Here is a 27,271-nt window from a genome sequence, read left to right on the forward strand (position 1 = left end):
CCCTACTATTCGTACTACAACTATTTGCACATTGCTAAAACACTGTAAATTGCTGCTAATATAACATTTTGAAATGTCTATCTTTTTTAAACCTTTTTGAGTGCAATATTTACTAGAAAATTCAAAGTATGTCATTGTTTTGTGTCTTCTCACTAAAGTTGATCGTTTTTTTCACTTGCTTTGGCAATGTGAACATTTTTCCCTTGCCAACAAAACCCCTGTGAAATGAATTGAGAGAGAGAGCTCCACACAATAATGGAGGAACAGACAGGGCCATTTTAATAAGTGTGATTTATAGGTATATTTTTGCCAAGCCTCAGCGCATTTAAACCTGCGTTTCTTAGGTCAGTAGAAACACCGCTGTGGGAATTAGCACCTCTTTATACTTAGCCTTTTCTCCTCTTCTTGTTCCTTTCATCTCCCTTTCTCCCCACTCGTCTCTTCACCTCTCCAGATCTCTCCTATCCTTTTTTAAAATCTCTTCTCTCTTTCCTTGGTTTTCTTCCTTCTCTTCTCCTCTTGTCTCCTCTCTGTCATCTTGTGTCAATGGGCAGATGTGTCTCTTAGGGCCACACAGTAGAGTCACAGCGTAATATTGATTACCCATCATATTTCAGAGAGAGAGAGAGAGGTTTCATGCCTATGGCCATTAGGCCGAACAGTGGGACATAGGCCAGATGCAGGGACCAATATACGGTCGGACAGTAGGCCGCGGAGACATTAATATGTGTGACTTGTGTACTAACTTTCAAGTTTTCCGTACTGCATGTTTTATGTTTTTGTCTGTGTATTTGTATGCTGACTTCACAAAATGAATATCCGTGTAAATGATCAATAAAGTATATTGTATTGTACTGACAGACAGACAGAGATAGAAAGAGACGCAGCCTTAAGAACATCGCCATGTTTTATTCATGGAACGTCGTTGCGTTAACCTTGTCCCTGTGAAAAGCTCTGTCTTCTCTGTGGTTAAACATCACGCCACTCCGCCGCCTGCTGCAGACACTGTGTTGCTCCTTGTGCTCTCCTTTCATACCTCATCCCTTCATCATTAAACACAAGGCCTCTCAAGAGAAAGACAAGATAGATGAGAGAATTGGAGAGAGAGCAAGGGGAAAGAGGCAGAGAGAAAAAGAGAGATTTAGAGAGAGGTGAGGGAAAGAGGCGAAGAGAGGTGGAGAAAGCGAGCGAGGGCAAGAGGCACAGAGAGACAGTCTGGAGAGATGTGCAGTCCATCATATTCAGAGAGGTAGACTAGAGGTGTCTGGAGGGTTTATTTTTGTCCCAGTCTGAGATGTTCGTCTACACTGAGGAGACGCTATGCTGCTGCCTGCTAAGCTGCATGGCAGGGCACAGACACAGGATGCACCCAAAATGGCACCCTTTTCCCTTTATTAGTGCATTACTTTTGACCTGGGCATACAGGGCTCTGGTCAAAAGTAGTGCACTATAAAAGGAATAGGGTGCCATTTGGGACACATCCAGAGAGCTGGTGAGCTTTCATACTACCCTCACCAGGGAGAAAAGTCAAGTGAACTTCTAAGGCTCTATTCCCACTACGAGACATGAAGGAGAGTCTAAGGAGCTACCAGATTAGGAAAAACTCTGGGCCCCAGGAAACATCCCCACCACCTCCTGAAATCACCACAATGTTAAAAATGAAAAAATATATCCCATTTGACATATTTTTGGTGGTGGGGATGGGCTTCCATAGTTTTACGTGGCTCCAGTCGTGTAATGGTGCCTGGATAAGTGGTTACATTCAAATTAATCCACATCAGGAGACCACTTTTGAAGTCTGGGAGAATTTACATTTTTTTAAGAGTAGCCTTTCAAGTATGCAGGCACCTAGGACTCTGATTGATGCAAATGATCATCATCATGAGATCATTCTGGCAGGTAGGCATTGGCTACATTGTAGCTAGTTAACATATAATAGAGAAGGTTTTTGGGAAAGCCTTTCCATCTACCTGAAAACAGTTAGGCCTATCATTAGCGGCAATCTATTTTTCCTGTTCCTTAATAGTTTGAAACATAGACATTTTACTTTATATTATGAGTCATGTCTTACCTTGTGACAAAGTAGCCTATAGCCAAAGTCCCACCATAGAAACGTGGAGGCAATCATTTTTATAGACTTACTCATATGCGTTCTCCTGTTCTATTGGTTTTCTTTCAACTTTCTTTCATTGCCTAGCAGCCGAAGGCATTATTCGAATCATATTAGCAACCCATGATAGTTGTTGCATCTCTAAATCCACCCGCTTTCTCACGGATATGTCCATCTCTGTCCATGAAACCGCTTGCATTTTAGAACAGTATTTTCTCGCAAATTGCATTTTGGAACTTTCACACGTAGGCCTACTGCGGTGTATACATTGCTGCGCCTAAAATGTGAAAAAATAATAGTTTATCAACATTAAGCTAAACATTACGATCTGTTCCATCAACCCTATTAATTGATACGGGCGTATACCTCCACTACTTTGATAAATATCAGTGGGGATTAAGAAGTGGGTGTAGGCAATGCCCACTGAAATAATAAGTGGGTATATGGCGTATACCTGCGTAGGCCTATACCCAACACTTACACCACTGTGTGGCTCAGTGCAGCCGGCCGATACGGCAACAATTTCAGAATTGAACATGCTGTACATTTCAGCTGTTTCAAAAACATTGCTCTGCTATTACCATTTATACTGTAGGAGTGTTGACTCAACGAGACAATTCTGTTTACTTTTCTGTCTGCTTCAAGGAGGGCAAATGTCGGGCGATGTCTTGCGTTACCTCCGGAGGTAGCGGACGTCGAGACGTAAGCAAGTACGCAAGTTCACATTTGAGTCATTTGTCTAGCCAACGTTTTTTTTTTACGAAAAGTGTAGTAAGTGTGAAGAGGCTCTAAGTCCAAAATACCCCACATTCTGGAAACATATTTCCATGTTTTTATCCACCATTGCTGCTAAAAAGATTTCCATTTTCACTAACTACACTTCTTCTGATTGATGATTCTTCTTTGAACCTAACTGATCACGAAAAACGTATATGTCTTGCCGGACTTACGCCTCGATCACACCGACGGTGTTTTTGCATTTCGGGACATCAGAAGTACATTAATTTCCAATGGAACAGTGCGTTTGCCTTGCAGCGTTGCGTTGCAGAGGCAGTGGCGGTATGTTCTGTGTGGTGCATAACGTTGGATTTATCGAACGTATGCGTCAAACTGTATGCGTAGACGGCTTGACAGAAGGTGAATGCTGAACTTTGGACACATCCAGATGAGGCTGTGTACCATTTTCAGCAGCCAAAAAGATGGTTGCATTATGTTGACAAGAACCTCGCTCTCTACCATGGCGGCAGTGGGCGCTTTCATTTATGGACATTGGTTTGAGTCATTTCATTGTCAATTGGGATAGTTTTTATCCGTAAAAAGATGTATAAATGTTTATTTAATTTTTTTCCTCAAACCCCCCACAGGCTGGATTGAATGGGCTGGCTGACGGATCCAGCCCACTGGCCTTATGTTTAAGACCGCTGCTCTAGACTGAATCCATGTTTCTATGGTTCTGTAACTCCCGAGACCCAGCCAAGCCTGAATTGTACTGTTAAGAGACTGACTGATCCTGCATTGATCCCTGACAGATCAATGGATATCTTGTATCTGTGGATCAGGTAGACCACCTGCCTGCCCTCCAAGTTAGTTTGATCAACAGAGCAGTACAGAGTAAAGAATTAATGAATGAATCAAGTGTGTAATGAATTCCCAGTGTGGGAAAAGCACAGTGTTTTGGGGGGGGGATAGAGTGCCTGGGGTAAAACAGAGGCATTTCCTGTGTGTTCCCTCTGTGCCAACTCATCTCAGCATGCTGTTTGTTCTTCTACTGCCTGTGTGTTTTCAGCTTTAGCAGAGTCTGTCGAGGGTATAGAAGCTCTGTCTCATATGGCCCAAAGTTGAAATGGTTGGAATTGAACAGGATAGGTCGAATTGTGTTATGCACTTGACACAGCCTGGTGTGGCCACACTACTTTACTCTGGTAATCATCCTACTAACATGTTATCCTTATGTTTCTCTGTGCAGGTTAGCTCTCTATGTGTATGAGTACCTGCTGCACGTAGGGGCACAGAAGTCAGCACAGACCTTCCTCTCAGAGGTAAGTGTGTGTGTGTGTCCACTCTCCTAGAGCAGGGCTGATTCTGCCTCCTATGCAGTGTGTGTGTGTGTGTGTGTGTGTGTGTGTGTGTGTGTGTGTGTGTGTGTGTGTGTGTGTGTGTGTGTGTGTGTGTGTGTGTGTGTGTGTGTGTGTGTGTGTGTGTGTGTGTGTGTGTAATTGAATTAGTGAGGAGTGCTGAGCTGGCAGGGCAGTAGGGGGTTCAGTATTTAGCCTCCATTACTGGGATCAGCCCAGAGAGTTACGATAGACCACCTAGCTGGCAGGTTTCTCTCTGTGTCTCTGTGTGTATGCAGGTAAGGAGGTATGAAAGTTGAAACCAGCAATTTTCTCCAAATCACTCTAAATTAAAATGCGAAAGAAAAAAGCGATAGAGGATGCATCAGCTGGCTCCACCCCCCTCTCCCCCCTCACACGGACAAACACAAATACATACACCCTTTCCTCTCTGGCATCCCATGGCATATCACTCCGTCTGTCTTCCGGAGATGGTGGAGATGAAAGGAGAAGAGAGGGAGGCGGTGTGTTTGAGTGTGGGAGCCGAGCACATTAGCTGAAAGAGGGATGTGTGTAAACACAGCCGTCCCCCCCATCCCCCTACACTACCCAACCCACCATGGCTCCTACTGGAGTAGAGGGCAGGAGTGGAACAAGGATTTAAATAGCTGTTAGCCACTCCATAGAGCTGTGTTTACCACGCACGTCTGTTGACACCTCCAGGCTGAGACCCAGAGACCCAACACAACCACAACCCAACCTCAGATTGGCCAAATACAGACAGACCACTTCTTCTGCTGCCGAGGGAACATGGGTTAGTTGGATGGTGCTCACTGTTCACTGTTGATGCTGTCAAACATTGGCTACGATGAACAGAATGTTCACGCTATGACTGTAGTTGTTTATTTCAAATAGGCTCCTCAACTAAGTAGAGATAGACTGACAGAGAGAAGGATCGGAAAGTCAGGTTAACAGGGGAGTTGAGTCATGCTATAAACCTTCTACAGCAGGGTGATGTCACTCTCAGAGCCAGCCTAAACAATACCATGACAGTCGCCCCATTGTGTACAGTTTCCGTAGACATCCACTCTACACCACCACTCAATCACATGGTTTTACTGTGTGTGTGTGTGTGTGTGTGTGTGTGTGTGTGTGTGTGTGTGTGTGTGTGTGTGTGTGTGTGTGTGTGTGTGTGTGTGTGTGTGTGTGTGTGTGTGTGTGTGTGTGTGTGTGCGTAAGTGTGCATGCTCTCCTGTGTATGTGTGTCCATAAATCAGGTTTTGTCCAGAGGATGATGTTACTGCTTGCATTGACCTTGTGTGGAGGCACAGGAGATGGCATGCTAAGGTTTGAAAGAGAGAGAGAGAGAGACAGAGCAAAAGAAAGATAGTGATGGGGCAAAGCAAACACAGTAGTGTTTCAGGGTTCACCGTGTGTGGCCTGTACAAAGGACAGATTGGCCTCTCAGGTTGGTACATGTCTTTAAGAACAGCCCCACAACTAACAATGGGCTCTGTCAGGTTTAAAGTACACGATACACACGTGCACACACACACACACACACACACACACACACACACACACACACACACACACACACACACACACACACACACACACACACACACACACACACACACACACACACACACACACACACATACTTGAGGACTTCAGTTGCAGTACAATGGGGTCTACACCTGACACATTATTTACCTTTGAAACCTCTCTATCTCTCCCTCTCTCTCTGTCTGTCTCTTGGGTAGATCCGATGGGAGAAGAACATCACATTAGGAGAGCCCCCAGGGTTCCTCCACTCTTGGTGGTGGTGAGTACAGTACTACATCCTTCACTCCATTCCCTCACCCTCTCCTTTATCTTCATCCTCCTCTCTTGTCTATTACAACTAGTTTTAAATGACAATGACTTATCAATCGACCTTACTGGGCCTGTATAAAAAAACAACTTCTCAGAGTAGGAGTGCTGATCTGGAATCAGTTTTCCCTTTTAGATTATAATGAATGGACATGGGGACCTGGCTATTCTACTCCTACTCTGAGATGCTTTGTGAATACGGGCCCTGGTAACATTCTGGAATAATCAGAATGATAACGTTGCTACTGATAAAGATATTGTTATTTTTGTTTGTTTAGAACCTCTATGTATCTAACCTCCCCTTGCCTTCCCTGTGCCTCAGTGTGTTCTGGGACCTGTACTGTGCAGCCCCAGAGAGGAGAGAAACATGTGAGCACTCCAGTGAGGCCAAGGCCTTCCATGACTATGTGAGTCACCATCAACATTACATTACCTCACCCCGTCCTCAACCACTGCTGTCCCACACTGGTGCCTACTGCTGCCTTACACTGGTGCTAACCAGTGTTCTGCCAGTATTTTTCAATAGATGTACAATGTATAGGAGTTTAGCGGCTGAATGTAGGCTCCCTGGTACACCTGTCTGATTCAAGCCTCTCTGAGTGGACTAATCCATTGTGGAGGCCCCGGGGATGGCACACATTTACCGTTAATTCCCATCATTTCTAATCTACAATGTTTGTTTGGTTACGGTCATATATGTTAATGCGTTTATTATATTATTATTACAGTCTTACCGTTTTTCATTCTAGGAGTGGACACATTGTTTGCAGAGTGCACAATCTATGCTAAACTTGTGAGGAAAACATTTTGGTTTATTTCATTCCCATTTACCAGTTGTCAATTTATTAATTGTCTTTTGTTTGGAGCGCTCCTGTCAATCTTGAGTTGGAACACGCACTTGATTACGCATAGAACTAGGCCTAGGCTACCTGGGCTACCTGTAGGCTCATAAATGTGCCCATTTGGGGATCTGATACTATTTCGGATTGTCTTAACTCACCATTACTTAAATAAATATTTATTTATTTATTTAAACTTTATTTAACTAGGCAAGTCAGTTAAGAACAAATTCTTATTTACAATGACAGCCTAACCCGGACGACGCTGGGCCAATTGTGCGCCGCCCTATGGGACTCCAAATCACGGCCAGTTGTGATACAGCCTGGAATTGAACCAGGGTCTGTAGTGAGACCTCTACTACTGAGTGCCTTAGACCGCTGCGCCACTCAGGAGCCTGTGAAACTGTGGAACTTCTCACAGCAATTTTTTCTTTGCCTCTAAAAGCAAGTTTACCAAGTCTGTTTTTACATCCATTGAGAATGACAATAGTTCCTTAACGTAGCCTATTTGAAAAATATTTCCAACTCTCTCCCTTTTGATAACCAGTCAGCATGAAAGGGGAAACAATGTTATGCTCTGATGATGGAAATGTCATAAAAAAAAGGCTACCTGATTACTTCTTATCCTTGCGCAAATAGCCTACAGCTATGTCGGTCTGTCTGGAGCTCACTGGTGCAGGAAACTGAGGGCCCAGAATATTTTATACAATTTTGCAAGTTTGCTAGCACCAGCTTCAGGCAGGACCCAAGTTAATAGTTGATACAATGTTTCAAGTTCGTTTCAGGCAGACCATGCATAGCCAATGTGATTTATAGGATATTTATTTTTATCAGGATATTTTCTACCTGGCTGGCTGCAATGTTTTTATTTATTGGCTTTATGTGGGCTATTTTTACATATTGGCAATGGCAATAAAATGTACTTTTACATTTGTATCATTTTCATTTAGATGGATTAACCACAGGACATTGATTTTGAGATGACAACTTTATTGTAAATTAAATGAAACTATTCCACGACAATGTGCATATGAAAATCATAACTGGCATGCAGATTAGTAGGAATGTGGAGGTGGAGGTGGAGGTGGAGGTGGAGGTAGAGGTAGAGGTAGAGGTAGAGGTAGAGGTAGAGGTAGAGGTAGAGGTGGAGGTGTCTCCTGCTTTTTGAAGTTGTTGTTCTTTCTCTGGAGCCAGTCTGACTCATCAGATTTTGTGTGGCGTGGTTTATTGAGACACATTGTTGAGAGTTCACAGGTCGTAGCTTTTTGCTTTCTCCTCTCTCTCTCTCGCTGCAGGCCTAGTGGGCAACTACTCCCCCCACAGACCCCCTCTCAGTGTAGTTGGAGGCAGATAGGGAGGTGGGGTCACGGTGCACAGTGTGAGGTGGAAGAGGTGTGCGTGTATTTGTGTGTGCAGGAAGATGATGCTGATTCTGGTGATGATGTGTGGTGAATAGGCTCCTGGGAAACGAAGCAGCAGCGCTGTGATGTCATCGTGGCTCTGGGGAGAGGAGCGCTGGAGGGCGGCCCGACCTCTGAGCCCTGAGAGAGAGAATGGTGGGGTGGGGGGAGTGAGAGAGTGAGGAATGGAAATTGGAGGGTGAGGGAGAGACAATGAGGGGGGAGAGTGGGGAATAGAAAGGGAGAGAGCTACGAAGAGAGAAAGTGGGAGGGAGATGGAGAAGGGGGGCTGGACAGTGGCAGCATGAATCTGAGTCACAGAAAGAGGGAAGGAATGGAAGGAAGAGAGGAATCCATCTTTCCTATTCCCTCTTCATCCTGCCTCCTCGAAATCTTACTGGTAACAACACCACACACAGTCTAACTACATAACTTCATAGAGAGAAACACAATTACTGGCAACAACTAATCGTTAGAAAACTCCACAATTTCAGCTTCTTCTATTACTTTCAGTAAATGCATCAATTAAGTACAGGCATGCATGTGGTGAGCAAAATAATTGGCACAAATTTGTCCATGTTCTTCTTCTGGATGTAATCTGTGGGTTGTAATTAGCCAGGGTCACTTTCAATTAACGGTGATTGTGAGATCCAATCAGAACCAATCTACCACACAGATACTGTAGCTACTTTACACAGCTCAATTAACAGAGCTAGGGAGACCATTAGGGTCGGCGTTATTGAAAAAGGAAAACACCTTGATTTGATGCGGTTCATCATTTGTTTCAATCGTCTGACTTTGAGGCTGATGAAGATGTAATCAAGCATATTTGTGGTAATTCTTTTCAGATAGCTAATTACTTTTCGGGAGGTAGATGGATAGAGAGAGTTGAGTCAATTCTTTAAAGATACTTCCTGTGCTCAGCTCATTCCATGGTGTCAAGGCGTTGATCTCCATCTGTATTACTATACTATTGTATTATCTGTGTGTGTATGTGTTGTGCTTGCATGCGCAACTGTGTGTGTGAGTGTATACATTATGTGTCTGATGTGAGCTGGTATTCCAGGAACTCCAGGGAAAAGTGAGGGAAGAAGTAGTGATGAATGAAGAGTCCTGCTGTATTGATTTCATCTTCAGTCTGGGTGTTTCAGCCGGGGAAACAACGTTTACAGTTCTGCTAAGTGCTTTTTAAATTGCCTTCTCCATGCTAAATGAGCAAATTTCATTCGAGGAGGGACACGGTCATCAAAACAAGCTATTTTTACATTATTTCAATCATTTCGGAAATGGACCAATTAGAAGCTAACTCACAGAATATTGCTTCTGTCTTTCAAACAAGGTTATAATAGTTTTGGGATTTTATTTTTTATTTCAAATTCAGTTTAGTTTCAGTTCGTTTTCACACTGTATTTGCTCGTTTCAATTTATTTTTAGTTGTATAAAACTATTTCTCTTTAGTTTTTATATTTTTATTTTCACGTTTAGTGTTAGGGGCGGAAAGCATGTGTGGGAGGCTAGGAGCCATTTCTGTTGTATAGTTTTTTGGGATGTCAATACTTTCAACTGGGGGGCAGTAATACATAAGGCGATGGATTAAGTTTAAAAGATTAAGTCAGTCTCATTGTGACTTGGATTTAAAAAGAATAGCTCTGAGACTGGAGCAAAAATAAGGATGAAGGAAACTTTCTCACGCCCATGTTTACACCAATCCAATGCTTTTTAACTTTAGTAGTACATGTAAGAATCGAGTTAGCTATGTAGCTATTTTTCCCTGTTAGCTAGTGATAGTGATCAGATTATCTATATATTGACAAGATACTGGACTGACCGCTCTAACAATGGGAATACATGTCCAGAAAGGCAGAAGGCAGGCGGGAGAGGGCAGGATCTGGAGGGGACATTCTAGCCAATGACAGGGCAGATACGCGTGTGAACAACAGGAACAACGCTGATATAACAGTTTTTCCTCAAAGTTGCTGGAATGCCAATTTACACCGAGTGTACAAAACCTTAGGAACACCTTCCTAATATTTAGTTGCTCCCCGTTATGCCCTCAGAACAGCCTGTTCGTCGGGGCATGGACTTTACAAGGTATCGAAAGCGTTCCACTGGGTTTCTGGCCCATTTTGACTCCAATGCTTCCCACAGTTGTGTCAAGATGGCTGGGAGTGGATCTCTAGCTCGTTCCATCTCCTCCCGCAGATGCTCAATTGGATTGAGATCTGGTGACTGGGCAGGCCACTGCAGTAAGCTGAATTCACTGTTATGTTTTCGTTTACTATAATAATCTTGCTTTTAAGAATAAGACTTCTATCCACGCAGGTCAGTGAGTTTGTTCCTGATGATTCTGTGAGAGGTTGGAAGGTAACACAGAAGCGGGATGATTCTCAGTGTTATGTGGTGACACTATAATGCTGTGCCAATGTTCTCCCATAACTGGTCCACAACAGTCATACAGTCATACAGTCAAAACTCTCATATGCAGATAACATCTATGCTGGCTGGGTAGCATACAGGTTTCAAGCAAATGTTCGAAAAAGGCCCCTTCACAAAAGATATTGTGTCAAATCCAGTCATCATATTAGTTTGATCTCTGGATTGGGCCTGAAAGAGAACCATGTAGCATCACTCACCTCTCTAGTTTCTGACCCATTTTCTAACATTTAATCCAGCTCTTTTTATAGTCATGATAAGTACTAGTCTCGTTTGTAGCTGTGTCTCCAATCTCCATCATGCAGAATACCACTATAAGCCTAGCAAGCCAGGCCAGGCTATGTAGACACCACTAAACTCTACCCTACTTCTTGCCAGCTAATCCTGCCTCCTTGTCCAGCTCTTATAGGCACCACTCATCTAGCTGTCTTCTATCCCATTTCTTATCAAGTTAATCCCCCTACTGTTTTGAAACAATGGTCTATTCTTGTTCTGCTTTATTGATATCACACTATTATCAGAACTAATTTCTTTGTGATCACGGGGAGTTGAACACAAACATGAGCAAATTAAACAGGATGGAAGGAGAATCATGCCAGCATGAAATTGCTTGTAAGACCTGTAAAAGCAACTCAAGCATGTTAACAAAGCCCCCACCACACACACACACAACTTTGGGTAGAAACTGACATTTAAACACTGGTTTTCTTATTGGAGAATTGCATATTTTACAAAGGCTATGCGTGTGTGTGTATATGTTGGTGTATGTGTGTGAGGATGTATGTACAGTACAATATAAAGAGTTCCTCAGCTGTTGGTTGTTTTGTGCGTGTGCTTTATAAATTCAACTGTGTGTGTATGTCAAATCAAATTTGATTCGTCACATGCTTCCTTAAACAACAGGTGTAGACTAACAGTGAAATCCTTGCTCACATACATACATTTCCCAACAATGCAGATAAAAATAATAGAAAAGTAAAACACGTAATAATAAAAGTAATAGTATTGTGTGTTTGTGTGAATAGAGTGCTCATCCAGCATGAAAGGCTGTTTCTCAGTCAGACAAGAACAAGTGCCAATCAGGGTTGTAACTAGAAGGAGTACAGCTAAGACAGGAAGGGGATTTTCGTAGCAGGTTAGGAGAGCATGTTTGCTAACCCTAACCCTTTTACTAACCTTAACCTAAGTCTCCTAACCTTATACGTTAATTATCCTAACCTGCTGTGTAAATTATCCTAACCTGCTACGAAAAAGTCATATCCATTCTAAGCTTTTCTCCCTTCAGTCTGTACTGCCAATCAGGCTTCAGGCTGCTAGGCTAGGTGCTGCGGTGGGGTGGGGAACCTGCCTGTGGTATCAGGCAGGCTCCCGAGTGGCGCAGCAGTCTAAGGCACTGCGTCTCAGTGCAAGAGGCGTCACTACAGTCCCTGGTTTGAATCCAGGCTGTATTACATCCGGCCGTGATTGGAAGTCTCATAGGTAGGTGCACAATTGGCCCAGCGTCTTCCGGGTTTGTCTGGTGTAGGCCGTCATTATAAATAATAATTTGTTTTTAACTAACTTGCCTAGTTAAATTAAGGTTAAATTAAATACTTTTTTTTTTCCTCACTGGGGGATGTTAGCTCTGACACTGTGCTGTTAGGGAGGAGAGCAGATCAAGCACAAAGCAACCTCTGACGAAGCGATCTCTCTCGAAGTACAAGAACTCACAAATACAGACACACTAATTTACTCGTGCATAGACAGACACACGGGCCAGGAATGATACATACGCACACACGCATGCATACATATTCAACCAACTCCAATACCTGCTCAAGCCCCACGCCCCCTTTCTACCCCCCCTCCACCTATCTCTACACACTCTTTCTCCCCCATTCCTCCCCTACACCCATGCACGCACACACAGACACAGACCGGTATTTTTGAGGGCCTCTGCCAGGGATCCAGGGAAAGTAGGGTGTGGTAGCTGAACACAAGGGACTGCTCTGTTTAACTGGAAACACCCATGTCCTGATATGACCCTGTCCCCTGCACGCACGCAGGCAGACACGCACGCACGCAAGCAGACACACACACACAGTGACACTACTCTCCACACTCCACCCACAAGCAAACAGTCAATGAGTCATTCCTCATGAAACCCAGAGAAAACAAATACCATAGAATAGGCCTTTCGAGAAAGGATTGTTGACATAGATTTAAATGTAAAAGCATAATTGAGAAATAATTGATTAAAGTTGGCATTTGTGATGTTTTGGCCTTACTCAGGCCTCCTTTAAGCAAAAATTGATGTCATATGAAGCTTTACCGTTTGCTCTGTGATATGAGTAGTATTTTGATTTCAATACAAAAATATAACAATGAATATTGAAAATATTGAACATGAAATACACTACAGGAATATCAAAGGGGGATCTCTGCTAGTTTTAAAATTATGGCCCGACTTTTGAGAATTTGGTATAGTAGGCAATGTACAGTAACCAATCGCAGCCTTTCTTTTATTTATCATTGCACATCCTGCAAATCACCAGAAGATGGCAACCATTTTGAATCCATTTTCACATTCACTCTGTTGGTAATGCTTACAAATTGGATCATAACTCTACTGGCAGAGATCCCATTCTGGAACATGTATATTCCCCTATAATATATTATGTTCAACAATATATGGAAACATTTGCCAAATATAAAATGAAGTTAATATTCATGTTCATATTTTTCAATATTCATACATTTATGTAAACAAAAAGTTATTGAAATCCAAAATACTACTCATATTACAGACCAAGCAGTAAAGCTTCATATGACACCAATGTTTGCTTTGTAACACCTACAGATGAAACACTATGGAGTCTTTAAGGAGGCCTTGGGTAAGGCCAAAATGTCATAAATATGCAAACGTTATGAATTATTTCTCAATAATGCTTTTAGATAAAAATGTAGAATATATATCAACAATCTTCTTCCTTCAAATGATTATTTTATGAATGACATTTTGTGAAAATCCCTCAAATAATAGTATTTTTATGTCTGGGTTTCGTGAGGAATCCCTCCAATGACTCTCAATGTCTGTGTGTGTGCCTGCATTTTCCTGCCTGTTAGTACAAGCCTACCAGAGTGCATTTCAGTTGCTGTGATGGCCTCATCACCTTATTACATTCCCCAATCATGCCATCACAGGGTACTTACCAGGACACAATGTATTTAGAAAGAACACACACATACAAGTAACTGCCTCAATAGAGGAAACAACAAGTTAATGTGTCTTAATAGGGCGATGGGCCACCACAAGCCAGAACACCTCCAGTGCGCCTTGACATACATTATATCATCTGGAAATCTATTGGAGGGATGTGACACAATTCTTTCACAAGAAATTCCAAAATGTGTTTTTATTTTTTTAAATTATTATTATTATTATTATTATTTTAATTATTGATTTTTAAAAGATGCAATCTACCTGCAGTGAAGCCGCTCAACATTTACATTTACATTCAGTCATCTAGCAGACACTCCCATCCAGAGGGACCCACAGGAGCAAAAAGTGTCAAGCGCCCCACCCAAGGGCACAAGGACAGATCCCCCACCCAGGCGAAACGGGGACTCCAAGCTCCCAACCGTCAGGCCATCAACCATCAAATACCCCCCGCCGCCAGCGTCGCCCTTCAACCCAACCAAAACCCACCACCGACCCAGTGTACCAACAAACGGAACAAAAGAAAAAAAATACAAAAATAAAGGAAAACAGCAAAAAACAACAATGTAAAAAAGAAGACATTAAGGACAACAAAAATCAAAACAGCAAGGCCTACTTATGTGTTTGTGTGCATGTGTGGCACTATTTATATGCGTGTGTGCGTTTGAATGGGAGTGTGTGTGTGTATGCATGTGTACGCGCGTACAATTTGGTTTTGTTGATGGTGGGGGGAAACACTGTCTCAGGTGCCGCTCCTGAATCTCCCATCATTTTTCTATTGGGTTGAGATATGGTGACTGAGAGGGCCATGGCATATGGTTTACATCATTTTCATGCTCGTCAAACCATTCAGTGACGACTCGTGCCCTGTGGATGGGGGTATTGTCATGGTAGCCAAAATAAAGGCCTGCAAAGCATTTTTATACATGACTGGATGTTAATTGCTTAATTAACACCGGAACCACACCTGTGTGGAAGCATCTGCTTTCAATATACTTTGTATCCCTCGTTTACTCAAGTGTTTCCATTATTTTGGCAGTTACACTGTGTGTGCATACGGTATATACACAAACCTAGAGATTCTTTCAGTTTGTAACATTTGATTCTATTAAGCTGCTTTTACATATATTTTTCTGAGCAGGATCAATGTGTGGTTGTGTGTGTGTATACATTTTGCATTTATCACATAAGCACATTAATAGGACATACTCTCTTGCATCTCCTGGCTCAGCGCATTGTGGGTGCCAAGCTGATTGGTTGACCAATGGGGGGGTGGAGGAGATGGTTGTGTGGGGGATCGAAGGGACCCCCAGGCTGTTTCCAGGCAACAGAGCCCTTCTCTCCTCCAGTCTCCTCGACTCTCCTGTTTTTAAGCCAAGCTGAGGAGCAGTGTGAGTGACTCACAGGAGAGAGAGAGATTTGTTGATGGTGGGGGAGCAGATATGGGGCTGTTTTTACCAGTTTAGTCAGAATGAAAATGAGAATGTGATTGTCTTATGACAGTCGTGCTAACATTGAGAACAGTTCACAGACCATAGCAGAGAGATGTCACCTGAAGAGCTGATAGCTTGTGTTAGCAGCTGATTTGTAAAACCACTGTCTACAACTTCCTGAATTTCATATCATGTTAAACTATAACATCTCTCTACAATAACGACTTTTTGCTTGCTTACTGTTTTCTCTCTGTCTGTCTTTCACCTACTCTAACAGATAGACATTGTTACAATAAGCTGACTATCTTCAGAGAAGTCACCTCATCTCTCTTTCCCTCCCTCCTCTCTCTCTTTCTTCTCTTGCTCTCTCTCTCTTCTCGCTCTCTCCATCTCCCCCTGTGGTCTCTTGCACTATCATGCTTGTAGTCTAGCAGTCCCCAGGAGTGTGTTTTCCGCTGCTGTGTCATGTCACACATGTTTGGCCATGTCGGTGAGGCGTGTTTGCATTCAGCTGCTCAGTGGTGGGCTGGGGTGAGAGTGAGGGCAGTGGGGAGGACAGGGGCAGAGATCAGTTGGCCTGAGGACTGAGGTCAGGGGAGTGGACAGGGCCATGTGAGGAGGGGAGTACATGAGCAGGGTGAGGACTGAGGTCAGGGGAGTGGACAGGGCCATGTGAGGAGGGGAGTACATGGGCAGGGTGAGGACTGAGGTCAGGGGAGTGGACAGGGCCATGTGAGGAGGGGAGTACATGGGCAGGGTGAGGACTGAGGGCAGGGGAGTGGACAGAGCCATGTGAGGAGGGGAGTACATGGGCAGGGTGAGGACTGAGGTCAGGGGAGTGGACAGGGCCATGTGAGGAGGGGAGTACATGGGCAGGGTGAGGACTGAGGGCAGGGGAGTGGACAGGGCCATGTGAGGAGGGGAGTACATGGGCAGGGTGAGGACTGAGGGCAGGGGAATGGATAGGGCCATGTGAGGAGGGGAGTACATGGGCAGGGTGAGGACTGAGGGCAGGGGAGTGGACAGGGCCATGTGAGGAGGGGAGTACATGGGCAGGGTGAGGACTGAGGGCAGGGGAATGGACAGGGCCATGTGAGGAGGGGAGTACATGGGCAGGGTGAGGACTGAGGGCAGGGGAGTGGACAGGGCCATGTGAGGAGGGGAGTACATGGGCAGGGTGAGGACTGAGGTCAGGGGAGTGGACAGGGCCATGTGAGGAGGGGAGTACATGGGCAGGGTGAGGACTGAGGTCAGGGGAGTGGACAGGGCCATGTGTGGAGGGGAGTACATGGGCAGGGTGAGGACTGAGGGCAGGGGAGTGGACAGGGCCATGTGAGGAGGGGAGTACATGGGCAGGGTGAGGACTGAGGGCAGGGGAGTGGACAGGGCCATGTGAGGAGGGGAGTACATGGGCAGGGTGAGGACTGAGGGCAGGGGAGTGGACAGGGCCATGTGAGGAGGGGAGTACATGGGCAGGGTGAGGACTGAGGTCAGGGGAGTGGACTGGGCCATGTGAGGAGGGGAGTACATGGGCAGGGTGAGGACTGAGGTTAGGGGAGTGGACAGGGCCATGTGAGGAGGGGAGTACATGGGCAGGGTGAGGACTGAGGTCAGGGGAGTGGACAGGGCCATGTGAGGAGGGGAGTACATGGGCAGGGTGAGGACTAAGGGCAGAGGTGAGGACATGGGAAGGGTGAGGACTGAGGGGAGGACATGGGCAGGGGTAGGCTGGGGTGAGCAGGAACCGTTTGGTGACGAACAATGGCTTTTCCAGCATGATGGAGCACCTTTCCATAGGGGAAAAGTGATAACTAAGTTGCTCAGGGAACAAAAACATTGATATTTTGGGTCCTTGGCCAGGAAACTCCCCAGACCTTAATCCGATTGAGAACTTGTGGTCAATCCTCAAGAGGCGGGTGGACAAACAAAACCCCACAAATTCTGACAAACTCCAAGCATTGATTATGTAAGAATGGGCTGCCATCAGTCAGGATGTGGTCCAGAAGTTAATTGACAGCATGCCAGGGCGGATTGCAGAGGTCTGGTCTTGGAAAAAAAGGGTCAACACTGCCAATATTGACTCTTTGCATTAACTTCATGTAATTGTCAATAAAAGCCTTTGACACTTATGAAATGCTTGTAATTATACTTCAGTATTCCATAGTAACATCTGACAAAAATATCTAAAGACACTGAAGCAGCAAACTTTGTGAAAATTAATATTTGTGTCATTCTCAAAACTTTTGGCCACGACTGTACACACAATACAACAAGTTTTAGAATTGTTTGCAAGTGAATTACAAATAAAAAATTTAAAAATTACATTTTACAGACCCTTTATTCAGTATATTGTTGAAGCAGCTTTTGGCAGCTTTCTCCCATTCTTCTCTGCAGATCCTCTCAAGTTCTGTCAGGTTTGATGGGGAGCGTTGCTGCACAGATTTTTTCAGGTCTCTCCAGAGATGTCCGATTGTTTTCAAGTCCGAGCTCTGGCTGGGCCACTCAAAGACAGAGACTTGTCCCGAAGCCACTCCTGCGTTGTCTTGGCCATGTGCTTAAGGTCATTGTCCTGTTGGAAGGTGAACCTTCGACCCAGTCTCAGGTCCTAAGTGCTCTGGAGCAGGTTTTCATCAAGGATCTCTCTATACTTTGCTCCATTCATCTTTCCCTTGATCCTGACTAGTCTCCCAGTCCCTGCTGTTGAAAAACATCCCCACATCATGATGCTGCGACCACCATGCTTCACCTTAGGGATACCATTGGCCAGGTGTTAAGTGGTGCTTGGTTTCCTCCAGATGTGATGCTTGCATTCAGGCCAAGGAGTTCAATCTTGTTTTAAGCACTCCAGATAATCTTGTTTGTCATATTCTGAGAGTCCTTTAGGTGCCTTTTGGCAAACTCCACGAGGGCTGTCCTGTGCCTTTCACTGAGGAATGGCTTCCGTCTGGCCACTCTACCATAAAGGCCTGATTGGTGGAGTCCTGCAGAGATGGTTGTCCTTCTGGAAAGTTCTCCCATCTCCACAGAGGAACTCTGGAGCTCTGTCAGAGTGACCATCGGGTTCATGGTCACCTCCTTGAACAAAACTCTTCTCCCCCGATTGCTCAGTTTTGGCCGGGCGGCCAGCTCTAGGAAGAGTCCTGGTGATTCCAAACTTCTCCCATTTAAGAAGGATGGAGGCCACTGTGTTCTTGGGGACCTTCAATGCTCAAGACATTTTTTGGTACCCTTCCCCAGATCTTGTCTCGACACAATCCTGTCTCGGAGCTCTACGGAAAATTCCTTTACCTCACATGGCTTGATTGTTGCTCTGACATGCACAGTCAATTGTGGGACCTTATATGGGGGCTCCCGAGTGGCACAGCGGTCTAAGGCACTGCATCGCAGTGCTAGAGGCGTCACTACAGACCTGGGTTCGATCCCGGGCTGTATCACAACCAGCCATGATCGGGAGTCCCATAGGGCGGCGCATAATTGTCCCAGCGTCGTTCTGTTTAGGGTTTGGCCATCATTGTAAATAAGAATTTGTTCTTAACTGACTTGCCTAGTAAAATAAATGTTAAATAACAATAAATAAAAATATAGACAGGCCTTTCCAAATAATGTCCAATCAATTGAATTTACCGCAGGTGTACTCCAAGTTGTAGAAACATCAAGGATGATCAATGGAAACAGGATGCACCTGAGCTCAATTTCGAGTCTCATAGGAAAGTGTCTGAATACTTTGTTTTCGCTTTGTCTTTATGGGGTGTGTAGGTTGAAGAGAAAAAACATTTACTTAGTCCATTTCAGAATAAGGCTGTAACGTAACAAAATGTGGAAAAAGTGAAGGGATCTGAATACTTTTCGAATGCACTGTATCATAGTACCACAGAATCCACCCAGGACAGTGTCTTTCACCCATGTGAAAATATTTGATATTGACTCCACCTCACTAGGACTTTAATCTCTTCCCCTCTGTGCTCAGTCTAAATCTCTTATCTCCTCTTTGCGTTGGAAGACCAGGTCAGATTGTGGAAGAGTAGTGCAGTTCAGTGCAGCTCTTAGCCCTTTGTGGCTATCATTTACATTCAAATAAATCTCTGGATGGGTGTATCTGATGCAGCATCTGCCCACAGACCCACCTCTCGTATTATAGTGTGTGTGTGTGTTATACTGCTATGGCTTTATGGCTGAGAGATGTTTACGATGGCTGATAATGACATCAGTGATAAAAGGAATGCAGTCAGTTAGGGTCCTAACTACTGCTGATGCTGCTGTAGACCCACCTTCAATTACTTGAGTGAGAGAACAGGTACAGTACATACTGTATATCAACATTGTCCTGTGATGGAACAGTACAGGGGCTGTTTGGGTTATTGTGCTGTAGAGCAGTGTGACTAAGGTGACCACATTTCCCGGATTGTGCGGGACAGTCCCGCATTTTAATAAAAAATGAACACTTTTTAAAATATATTTTCATTTTATTATTTCAGTCAGACTTAATATTCATTTGATGAGAATTGACATTCCAACCGGTCTCTTTTGCAGTCACGTTACGCATATGACAAGATATACACTGAGTGTACAAAACATTAGGAACACCTGCTCCATGTCTATGTGCCATTCAGAGGGTAAATGGGCAAGACAAAAGATTTAAGTGCCGGGGTATGGTACTAGGTGCCAGGCGGACCGGTTTGAGTGTGTCAAGAACTGCAATGCTGCTGGGTTTTCCATACTCAACATTTTCCTGTGTGTATCAAGTATGGTCCACCACCTAAAGGACATCCAGGCAAGTTGACACAACTGTGGGAAGCATTGGAGTCAACATGGGCCAGCATCCCTGTGGAACACTTTCGACACCTTGTAGAGTCCATTCCCCAAGGAATTGAGGCTGTTCTGAGGGCTAAAGGGGGTGCAATCCAATTAAGAAGGCTTTCCTAATATTTTGTACACTCACTGTATATCATAAGGATGTGGTACTGGTGATGTTAAAGGCAAAATGCAGCCATTTTTAACTCAATGTCAAATTATTTCTGCGTAACAATTAAGTATTAAGTACTGATTGATTGTTTTCAGTCAAAATGCAATTTCTCAAGCAAAACTGTCTGGGAGTGTCTGTGTGGGGAGGGGAAAACTGAAAACTAGCTGTTATTGGCAGAAAGGTTTGGAACTATTTCTTATTGGTTCACAGTCAACTGTAAGTGCTGTTATTGTGAAGTGGAAACGTCTAGGAGCAATAATGGCTCAACCACAAAGAGGTAGGCCCCACAAGCTCACAGAACCGGACTCTCGAGTCCTGAAGTGCGCAGCATGTAAAAATCGTCTGTCCTCGGCTGCTACACTCACTACAGAGTTCGAAACTGCCTCTGTTAGCAACGTCAGCACAATAACTGTTCGTCGGGAGCTTCGTGAATTGGGTTTCCATGGCCGAGCAGCAGCACACAAGCCTAAGATCACCATGCGCAATGCCAATCTTCAGCTGGAGTGGTGTAAAGCTAGCCGCCATTAGACTCTGGAGCAATAGTTCTCTGGAGTGATGAATCACGCTTCAACATCTGGCAGTCCAACGGACTAATCTGGGTTTGGCGGATGGCAGAAGAACGCTACCTGCCCGAATGCATAGTGTAGAGTTTGGTGTAGGAGAAATAATGATCTGGGGTTGTTTTTAATGTTTTTAATTAGCGTACAATGACATACTAGATGATACTGTGCTTCCAACTTTGTGGTAACAGTTTGGGGAAGCCCCTTTCCTGTTTCAGCATGACAATTCCCCCGTGCACAAAGTGAGGTCCATACAGAAATAGTTTGTCGAGATCGGTGTGGAAGAACTTGACTGGCCTGCACAGAGCCCTGACCTCAACCCTATCAAACATCTTTGGGATGAATTGGAACGCCAACTGTGAGCCAGGCCTAATCGCCCAACATCAGTGCCCAACCTCACTAATACTCTTGTGGCTGAATGGAAGCAAGTCCCCGCAGCAATAATCCAACATCTAGTGGAAAGCCTTCCCAGAGGAGTGGAGGCTATTTTAGCAGCAAAGGGGGGGGGGAACGAACTCCGTATTAATGCCCATTGTTTTGGAATTAGGTGTTCGATGAGTAGGTGTCCAAATACCTTTTGGTCATGTAGTGCATATAAAACACACGGTAATCACGTTTTTGACTGCACTGGCTGGGTCTTCAAACATTTCTCCAATCATTGTTGACATCTGATATTGGTTGTTCCACCAATTCAGTGCCTCTTGAGAAGTGTAACTTGGTAAAAAAAACAAACAAATCATATTCAACTTCATAAAAAGCCACATTTTTCCCATCTCAAGAGGTTAAATATGAAAAGTGCCTATTAAGTGCCAGATCTCCTTGTGACAGGGGGCATGGAAACATGTTACGTGCAGCAGGGAGCGGCAATTGAATGCAAGCGTCATAAAAATAAAAATAAAATATTGCTTTAACATTTCTAGCCTGTCTATCTATGGGTAACAGGGTTGGCGTATTATGCTCCACACACTCAGTTTTCTGCCATAAAACACCAGAAAATGACCAAAAAGATTAGGACCAGGTCACCTGCTTTTTCACTATGAATTGTCTATTAGATGTTCAAAACACTTTAGCAAGCCTTTATTCATATAAAAAAATCTGATTTATTGAATTCTCCATGCAGTCTATATTAAAGGACACTTAATTTAATATACCAGGCTTTTACTTAAAATAGAGGGATGCAAAAGGAATTATTTACATGGAACGAACATGCTACTTCACTTAATCCCGTTTTTAAAAGTCTCCCTTCCTAACTATTTTACATTCCCTGAGACCAACCAGAAATGTTTCCTTGGCCAAATAGTCCCAGATATTGCAGGACATTTTTGAATGTACCGCAAAATCGTCCCAATGTCTTGCATTTGGGTATTTTAAAATATGGTCACCCTGTGTGATACTAGTGAAGAGAGGAGAGATAGGGGAGGAGACAGGGAATGTAACAAGAGGGAGATATGGCAAGAGAGGGAGAGACCGAGACGGTGGAACTATAAATAAGAAGGAACTATAAAAAAGAGCGAGAGGTAGATTGAGAGACTGATTTTAGGATTCACAGTCAAAGAAAGATGTTATAATCTCACTACCTATTTCCCATGCACCCAGTCAAACCATCTCTCTCTGTTTTCCTAATGGAGGGATAGATAAGAGCGAAGTTATTTAACTGAAGGGTTCTCTGTGGTCTGTCTCTGTGGACGTGCACCCTGAATGTGATAAATATTTACTCCTTTCCTGAGTTTGAGCCGGATATTTTGGCTAAACAGCAGAGATCTGAGAGGAGCATGTGAACTCTTATTTCCATCTCAACATGTTTGTTTCCCACTGACTGTTATGGCACAGGACAGGACACATCAAATCAAATTGTATTTGTCTCATGCTTCGTAAACAACAGTGAAATGCTCACTTCAACAATGCAGAGAGGAAGAAAATAGAGAAATAATAGAAAATTAATAGCATGTAATAAAATATAATACAATGAGTAATGATAACTTGGGGTTCCAATATCTAGTCGGTGTGCAGGTGTACGAGGTAATTGAGATAGATACAGTGGCCTCAAAGTATTTATCCTGCTCAACTTATTCCACATTTTGTTGTGTTAGTCTGAATTCAAAATTGATTAAATATACACTACCGTTCAAAAGTTTGGGGTCACTTAGACATTTCCTTGTTTTTATGTCCATTAAAATAACATAAAATGTATCAGAAGACATTGTTAAATGTTTTAAATGAATATTGTAGCTGGAAACAGATGATTGTGCGCCTATGTAGGTGTTCCATTAACAGAAACTATCACTCCTGTGTTCCAATGGCACATTGTGTTAGCTAATCCAAGTTTATCATTTTAAAATGCTAATTGATCATTAGAAACCCCTTTTGCAATTATGTTAGGACAGAAGCAATAAAACTGGCCTTCTTTTAGACGAGTGGAGTATCTGGAGCATCAAGCATTTGTGGGTTCGATTAGGGGCTCACTTTTTTTTGCAGTTTTTGCTTTCGTTCCTTATTGCAAAAAGGATGCATGTTTTGGAATATGTTTATACTGTACAGGCTTCTTTTCACTCTGTCATTTAGGTTAATATTGTGGAGTAACTACAATGTTGTTGAGTCATCCTCAGTTGTCTCCTATCACAGCCATTAAACTCTTAACTGTTTTAAAGTCACCATTGGCCTCATGGTGAAAAATTCCTGAGCGGTTTCCTTCCTCTCCGGCAACTGAGTTAGGAAGGATGACTGTATCTTCGTAGTGACTGGGTGTATTGATACACCATGCAAAGTGTAATTAGTAACTTCACTATGCTCAAAGGGATGTTCAGTGTCTGTTATTTTCTACCCATCTACCAATAGGTGCCCTTCTTTGTGAGGCATTGGAAAACCTCCCTTGTTTAATCTGTGTATGGAATTCACTGCGTGACTGAGGGACCTTACAGCTTCTCAACAATATATGTGTGAGGTACAGAGATGAGGTTGTCATTAAAAGAATGATTGCACACAGTGAGTCCATAAAATATATTTTTACTCAAACTTATTTAGGCTTGCCGTAACAAAGCGGTTGAATACTTGTTGACTCGAGGCTTTTCAGCTTTTTATTTTTTTGTAAAAATGTCTACAAACATAATTTCACTTTGACATTAGGGGCTATTTTGTGTAAGCCAGTGACATAAAATCTCAATTGAATCCATTTTAAATTCAGACTGTAACACAACAAAATGTGGAAAAAGTCTAGTGTTTTTTAATGCACTGGAATGTATTTGGAATAGAGTGGCTAGGCAACAGGATAGACAAACAGTAGCAGCAGCAGCTTATGTAAAGAGTTTTAAAAAGTTAGTGCAAAAGGGGTCAATGCAGATAGTCCGGGTAGTAATTTGGTTAACTATTTAGCAGTCTTATGGTTTGGGGGTAGAATCTGTTCAGGGTCCTGTTGGTTCCAGACTTGGTGCATCAGTACCGCTTACTGTGCAGTAGCAGAGAGGGCAGTCTATGACTTGGGTGACTGGAGTCATTGACCATTTTTTGTACCTTCCTCTGACACTGCCTGGTATAAAGGTGCTGGATGTCAGGAAGCTTGGCCTCAGTGATGTACTGGACCGTAAGCATTAGCGCCTGGTCGGATGCCAAGCAGTTGCCATACCAGGCGGTGATGCAACCGTTCAGGATGCACTCGATGGTGCTTCTGTAGAACCTTTTGATGATCTGGGGACACATGCCAAATCTTTTCAGTCTCCTGAGGGGGAAAAGGTGTTGTCATTCCCTCTTCACGACTGTCTTGGTGTGTTTGGACCATGATAGCTTGTTGGTGATGTGGACACAAAGGAACTTGAAACTCTCAACCCGCTCCACTACAGCCCCGGGAGCGTGTTCAGCCCTCCTTTACCTGCAGTCCACGATCAGCGCCTTTGTCTTGCTCACGTTGAGGGAGAGATTGTTGTCCTGGCACCACACTGCCAGGTCTCTAACCTCCTCCCTATAGGCTGTCGCATTGTTGTCAGTGATCAGGCCTACCACCGTTGTGTAGTCAGCAAACTTAATGATGGCCACGCAGTTGTGGGTGAACCGGGATTACAGGAGGGGACTGAGCACACCTCTGAGGGTCCCCCGTGTTGAGGATCAGCGTGGCAGATGTGTTGTTGCCTACCCTTACCACCTGGGGTCAGCCCGTCAGGAAATCCAGGATCCAGTTGCAGAGGGAGGTGTTTAGTCCCAGGGTTCTTAACTTAGTGATGAGCTTGGAGGGCATTATGGTGTTGAACGTTGAGCTGTAGTCAATGAACAGCACTCTCACATAGGCGTTCCTCTGGTCCAGGTAGGAGAGAGCAGTGTGGAGTTCAATAGAGGTTGTGTCATCTGTGTATCTGTTGGGGCAGTATGTGAATTGGAGTGGGTCCAGGGTGTCTGGGATGATGGTGTTGTTGTGAGCCATGACCAGCACGTGCACACACAGCACGTGCACACACGTCACCTTATGCAGTGATGTAGGGCTGTTGCGGGTATCCTATTACCGCCACACCATCGATCTTGAGTCACGAAGGCAGTCAAATTCCACCTGACAGTTTAGTCACGGTAATTAGGCTTCTCCAAGCACATCTTTTAGACAACTAAAAGATGTGCAACATGAAAATATTGTCTCCATTTACATTGTGTCATTTTAACTAGCCCCGGCGATAGGCTATCCAAAGTCAATCCAATTTTGCCACGGTCTCACACCAGCCGGCTGAAGTTAATGGACGAAATAATTAAAGTAACTCTTCCCCCCCTGCGAAAACACAAGAGACACCCACATCAAACCACACCCCAAAACCAACTCACGTTTCAATTCAGTCATCATGACAACGAGCATTTCTTAATGAACCAAATCTAAAATGAGGTCAAATCAGGAAGTGCGGTCGCCCTATAAACCTTTCTGCCTTGAAATTGAAAAGTGAGTTGGGCAGTGAGCGAGCGCTGGCTCAGGAGTGAATAGTGAAGCATGCTGAAATGTCTCTGGTCGCCATGGGAGACGTTGAATAATGCATGGTGAATAATGCATGGTAAAAGCAAAGGAATTTTCTCATCTCTCAGACAAGCACAACCGGTCTTTTCTCTCCTGGCTTAGTCTTAGCGTTTTGTTTCCACTACTACTGGTTTCCATTCTCAGTACAGTTCTAGGGAACGGCCCCAACCACACACACGCACATGTTCCCACACACACCATTAGTCTACAGAGTAATGACCAAATAGTAACTTGATACTCTTATTTACACCATGTTGTTTTCCTCAACAAAATCAATTCCGACCCGCCAAACCCAGATGTGCATCAGTGTGTGTGTGTGTGTGTGTGTGTTTCATGCAGAGGGGCATCTTTTCTCCATTTCCTCTTCTCTCATTCAGGAAGTGGACTAATGGCATTTGAGAGGATGGAGGGAGTGAAGAAAAAGGTGGGGGTCGAGGGCACAGGAGAGAGGGAGGGAGCTGTTAGTGAGTTCCTTCCTGTGCTGTGTCATTTGTATTTCCTGCGGTAATGGTGACCTTGAGACCAGTATGACCCCCCCCCCCCACACACACACACACAGGGTGAGGCAGGTTAGAGTGAGACAGAGTTAGGTAGTATAGAAGAAGAGCAAGGCAGAGTGAGACAGTTTTGCTTTTTGAGCCAGTGTTGAGTCAAGACAGAGTGATCCAGACAGTGAGACAGAGACGACACAGTGTGTTGGGATTCCACTCACGTCTATCCGAGTCTCTTTATTCTCTTCTGTAATCAGCTGACATGAGTTCCTCCCTCCCAGTGTTGGAACACACCTGAGGAACGCCACTCTATCCTGACACACACACACACACACACACACACACACACACACACACACACACACACACTTGGAGACACACAAAGAATGCAGATGCACAGAATAGTGCTACTATAGGAATTAATAGAAAAATATTGAAATGAATAGCTATAGATGAATAAGTAATGAGAAGGATAGAGATAAAAAGTTAGATAAAACTGTACAGTAGATAGATAAAACTGTACAGTAGATAGATAAAACTGTACAGTAGATAGATACAGTATATGTAAAAGGGTGGAGAATTGACAAGTTGTTTGGAGCAGGCAGCGTGAAGTAGAGGCAGACCACAAAGGAACAGTTTTAAACATGCATTTTTAGGCCGTGGCTACGGAGTTTTCGCCCCCACGCCACTCTGGAAACCTCTTTCTTAAAGATAAGGATTCGGATCACTTTCTGCTCATGTGTTATTTTTACACACATATTCCTTTTTCTAACATAGCTGCTGCTCATACTCCCCCTCCCTTCACTCACCCTCTTCTGAACCATGATGATGTAGCCTATCTCTGCCTCACATTTCTGAACAGCTGGAGAGAAAAAAAACCTGCGGCGATTTGAACAACCATTCCAAAACATATATATTATGAAGGCGAAAACTTTC

General features: G+C 43.9%; 1 protein-coding gene across 2 annotated transcripts in view; it reads left to right on the plus strand.

Annotated features, from left to right (window-relative positions):
* The window catches only part of LOC118393350 (single-stranded DNA-binding protein 2), a 96,395-nt gene that overhangs the window by 39,217 nt on the left and 29,907 nt on the right, over positions 1–27,271 (plus strand). Inside the window, exons 1-4 of one of the 2 annotated variants that reach the window (XM_052461687.1) lie at positions 2,631–2,820; positions 4,077–4,149; positions 5,931–5,992; positions 6,362–6,446. In XM_052461687.1, the coding sequence (XP_052317647.1) occupies positions 2,774–2,820; positions 4,077–4,149; positions 5,931–5,992; positions 6,362–6,446 (267 nt within the window). In that variant the 5' untranslated portion in view covers positions 2,631–2,773. Of the gene's footprint in view, positions 1–2,630; positions 2,821–4,076; positions 4,150–5,930; positions 5,993–6,361; positions 6,447–27,271 lie in introns of those variants that run through there. The other variant, XM_035785946.2, reaches the window with a different exon arrangement.

The sequence above is a fragment of the Oncorhynchus keta genome, chromosome 14, assembly GCF_023373465.1.
Source record: "Oncorhynchus keta strain PuntledgeMale-10-30-2019 chromosome 14, Oket_V2, whole genome shotgun sequence".
In the NCBI taxonomy this organism is placed as follows: Eukaryota; Metazoa; Chordata; class Actinopteri; order Salmoniformes; family Salmonidae; genus Oncorhynchus; species Oncorhynchus keta.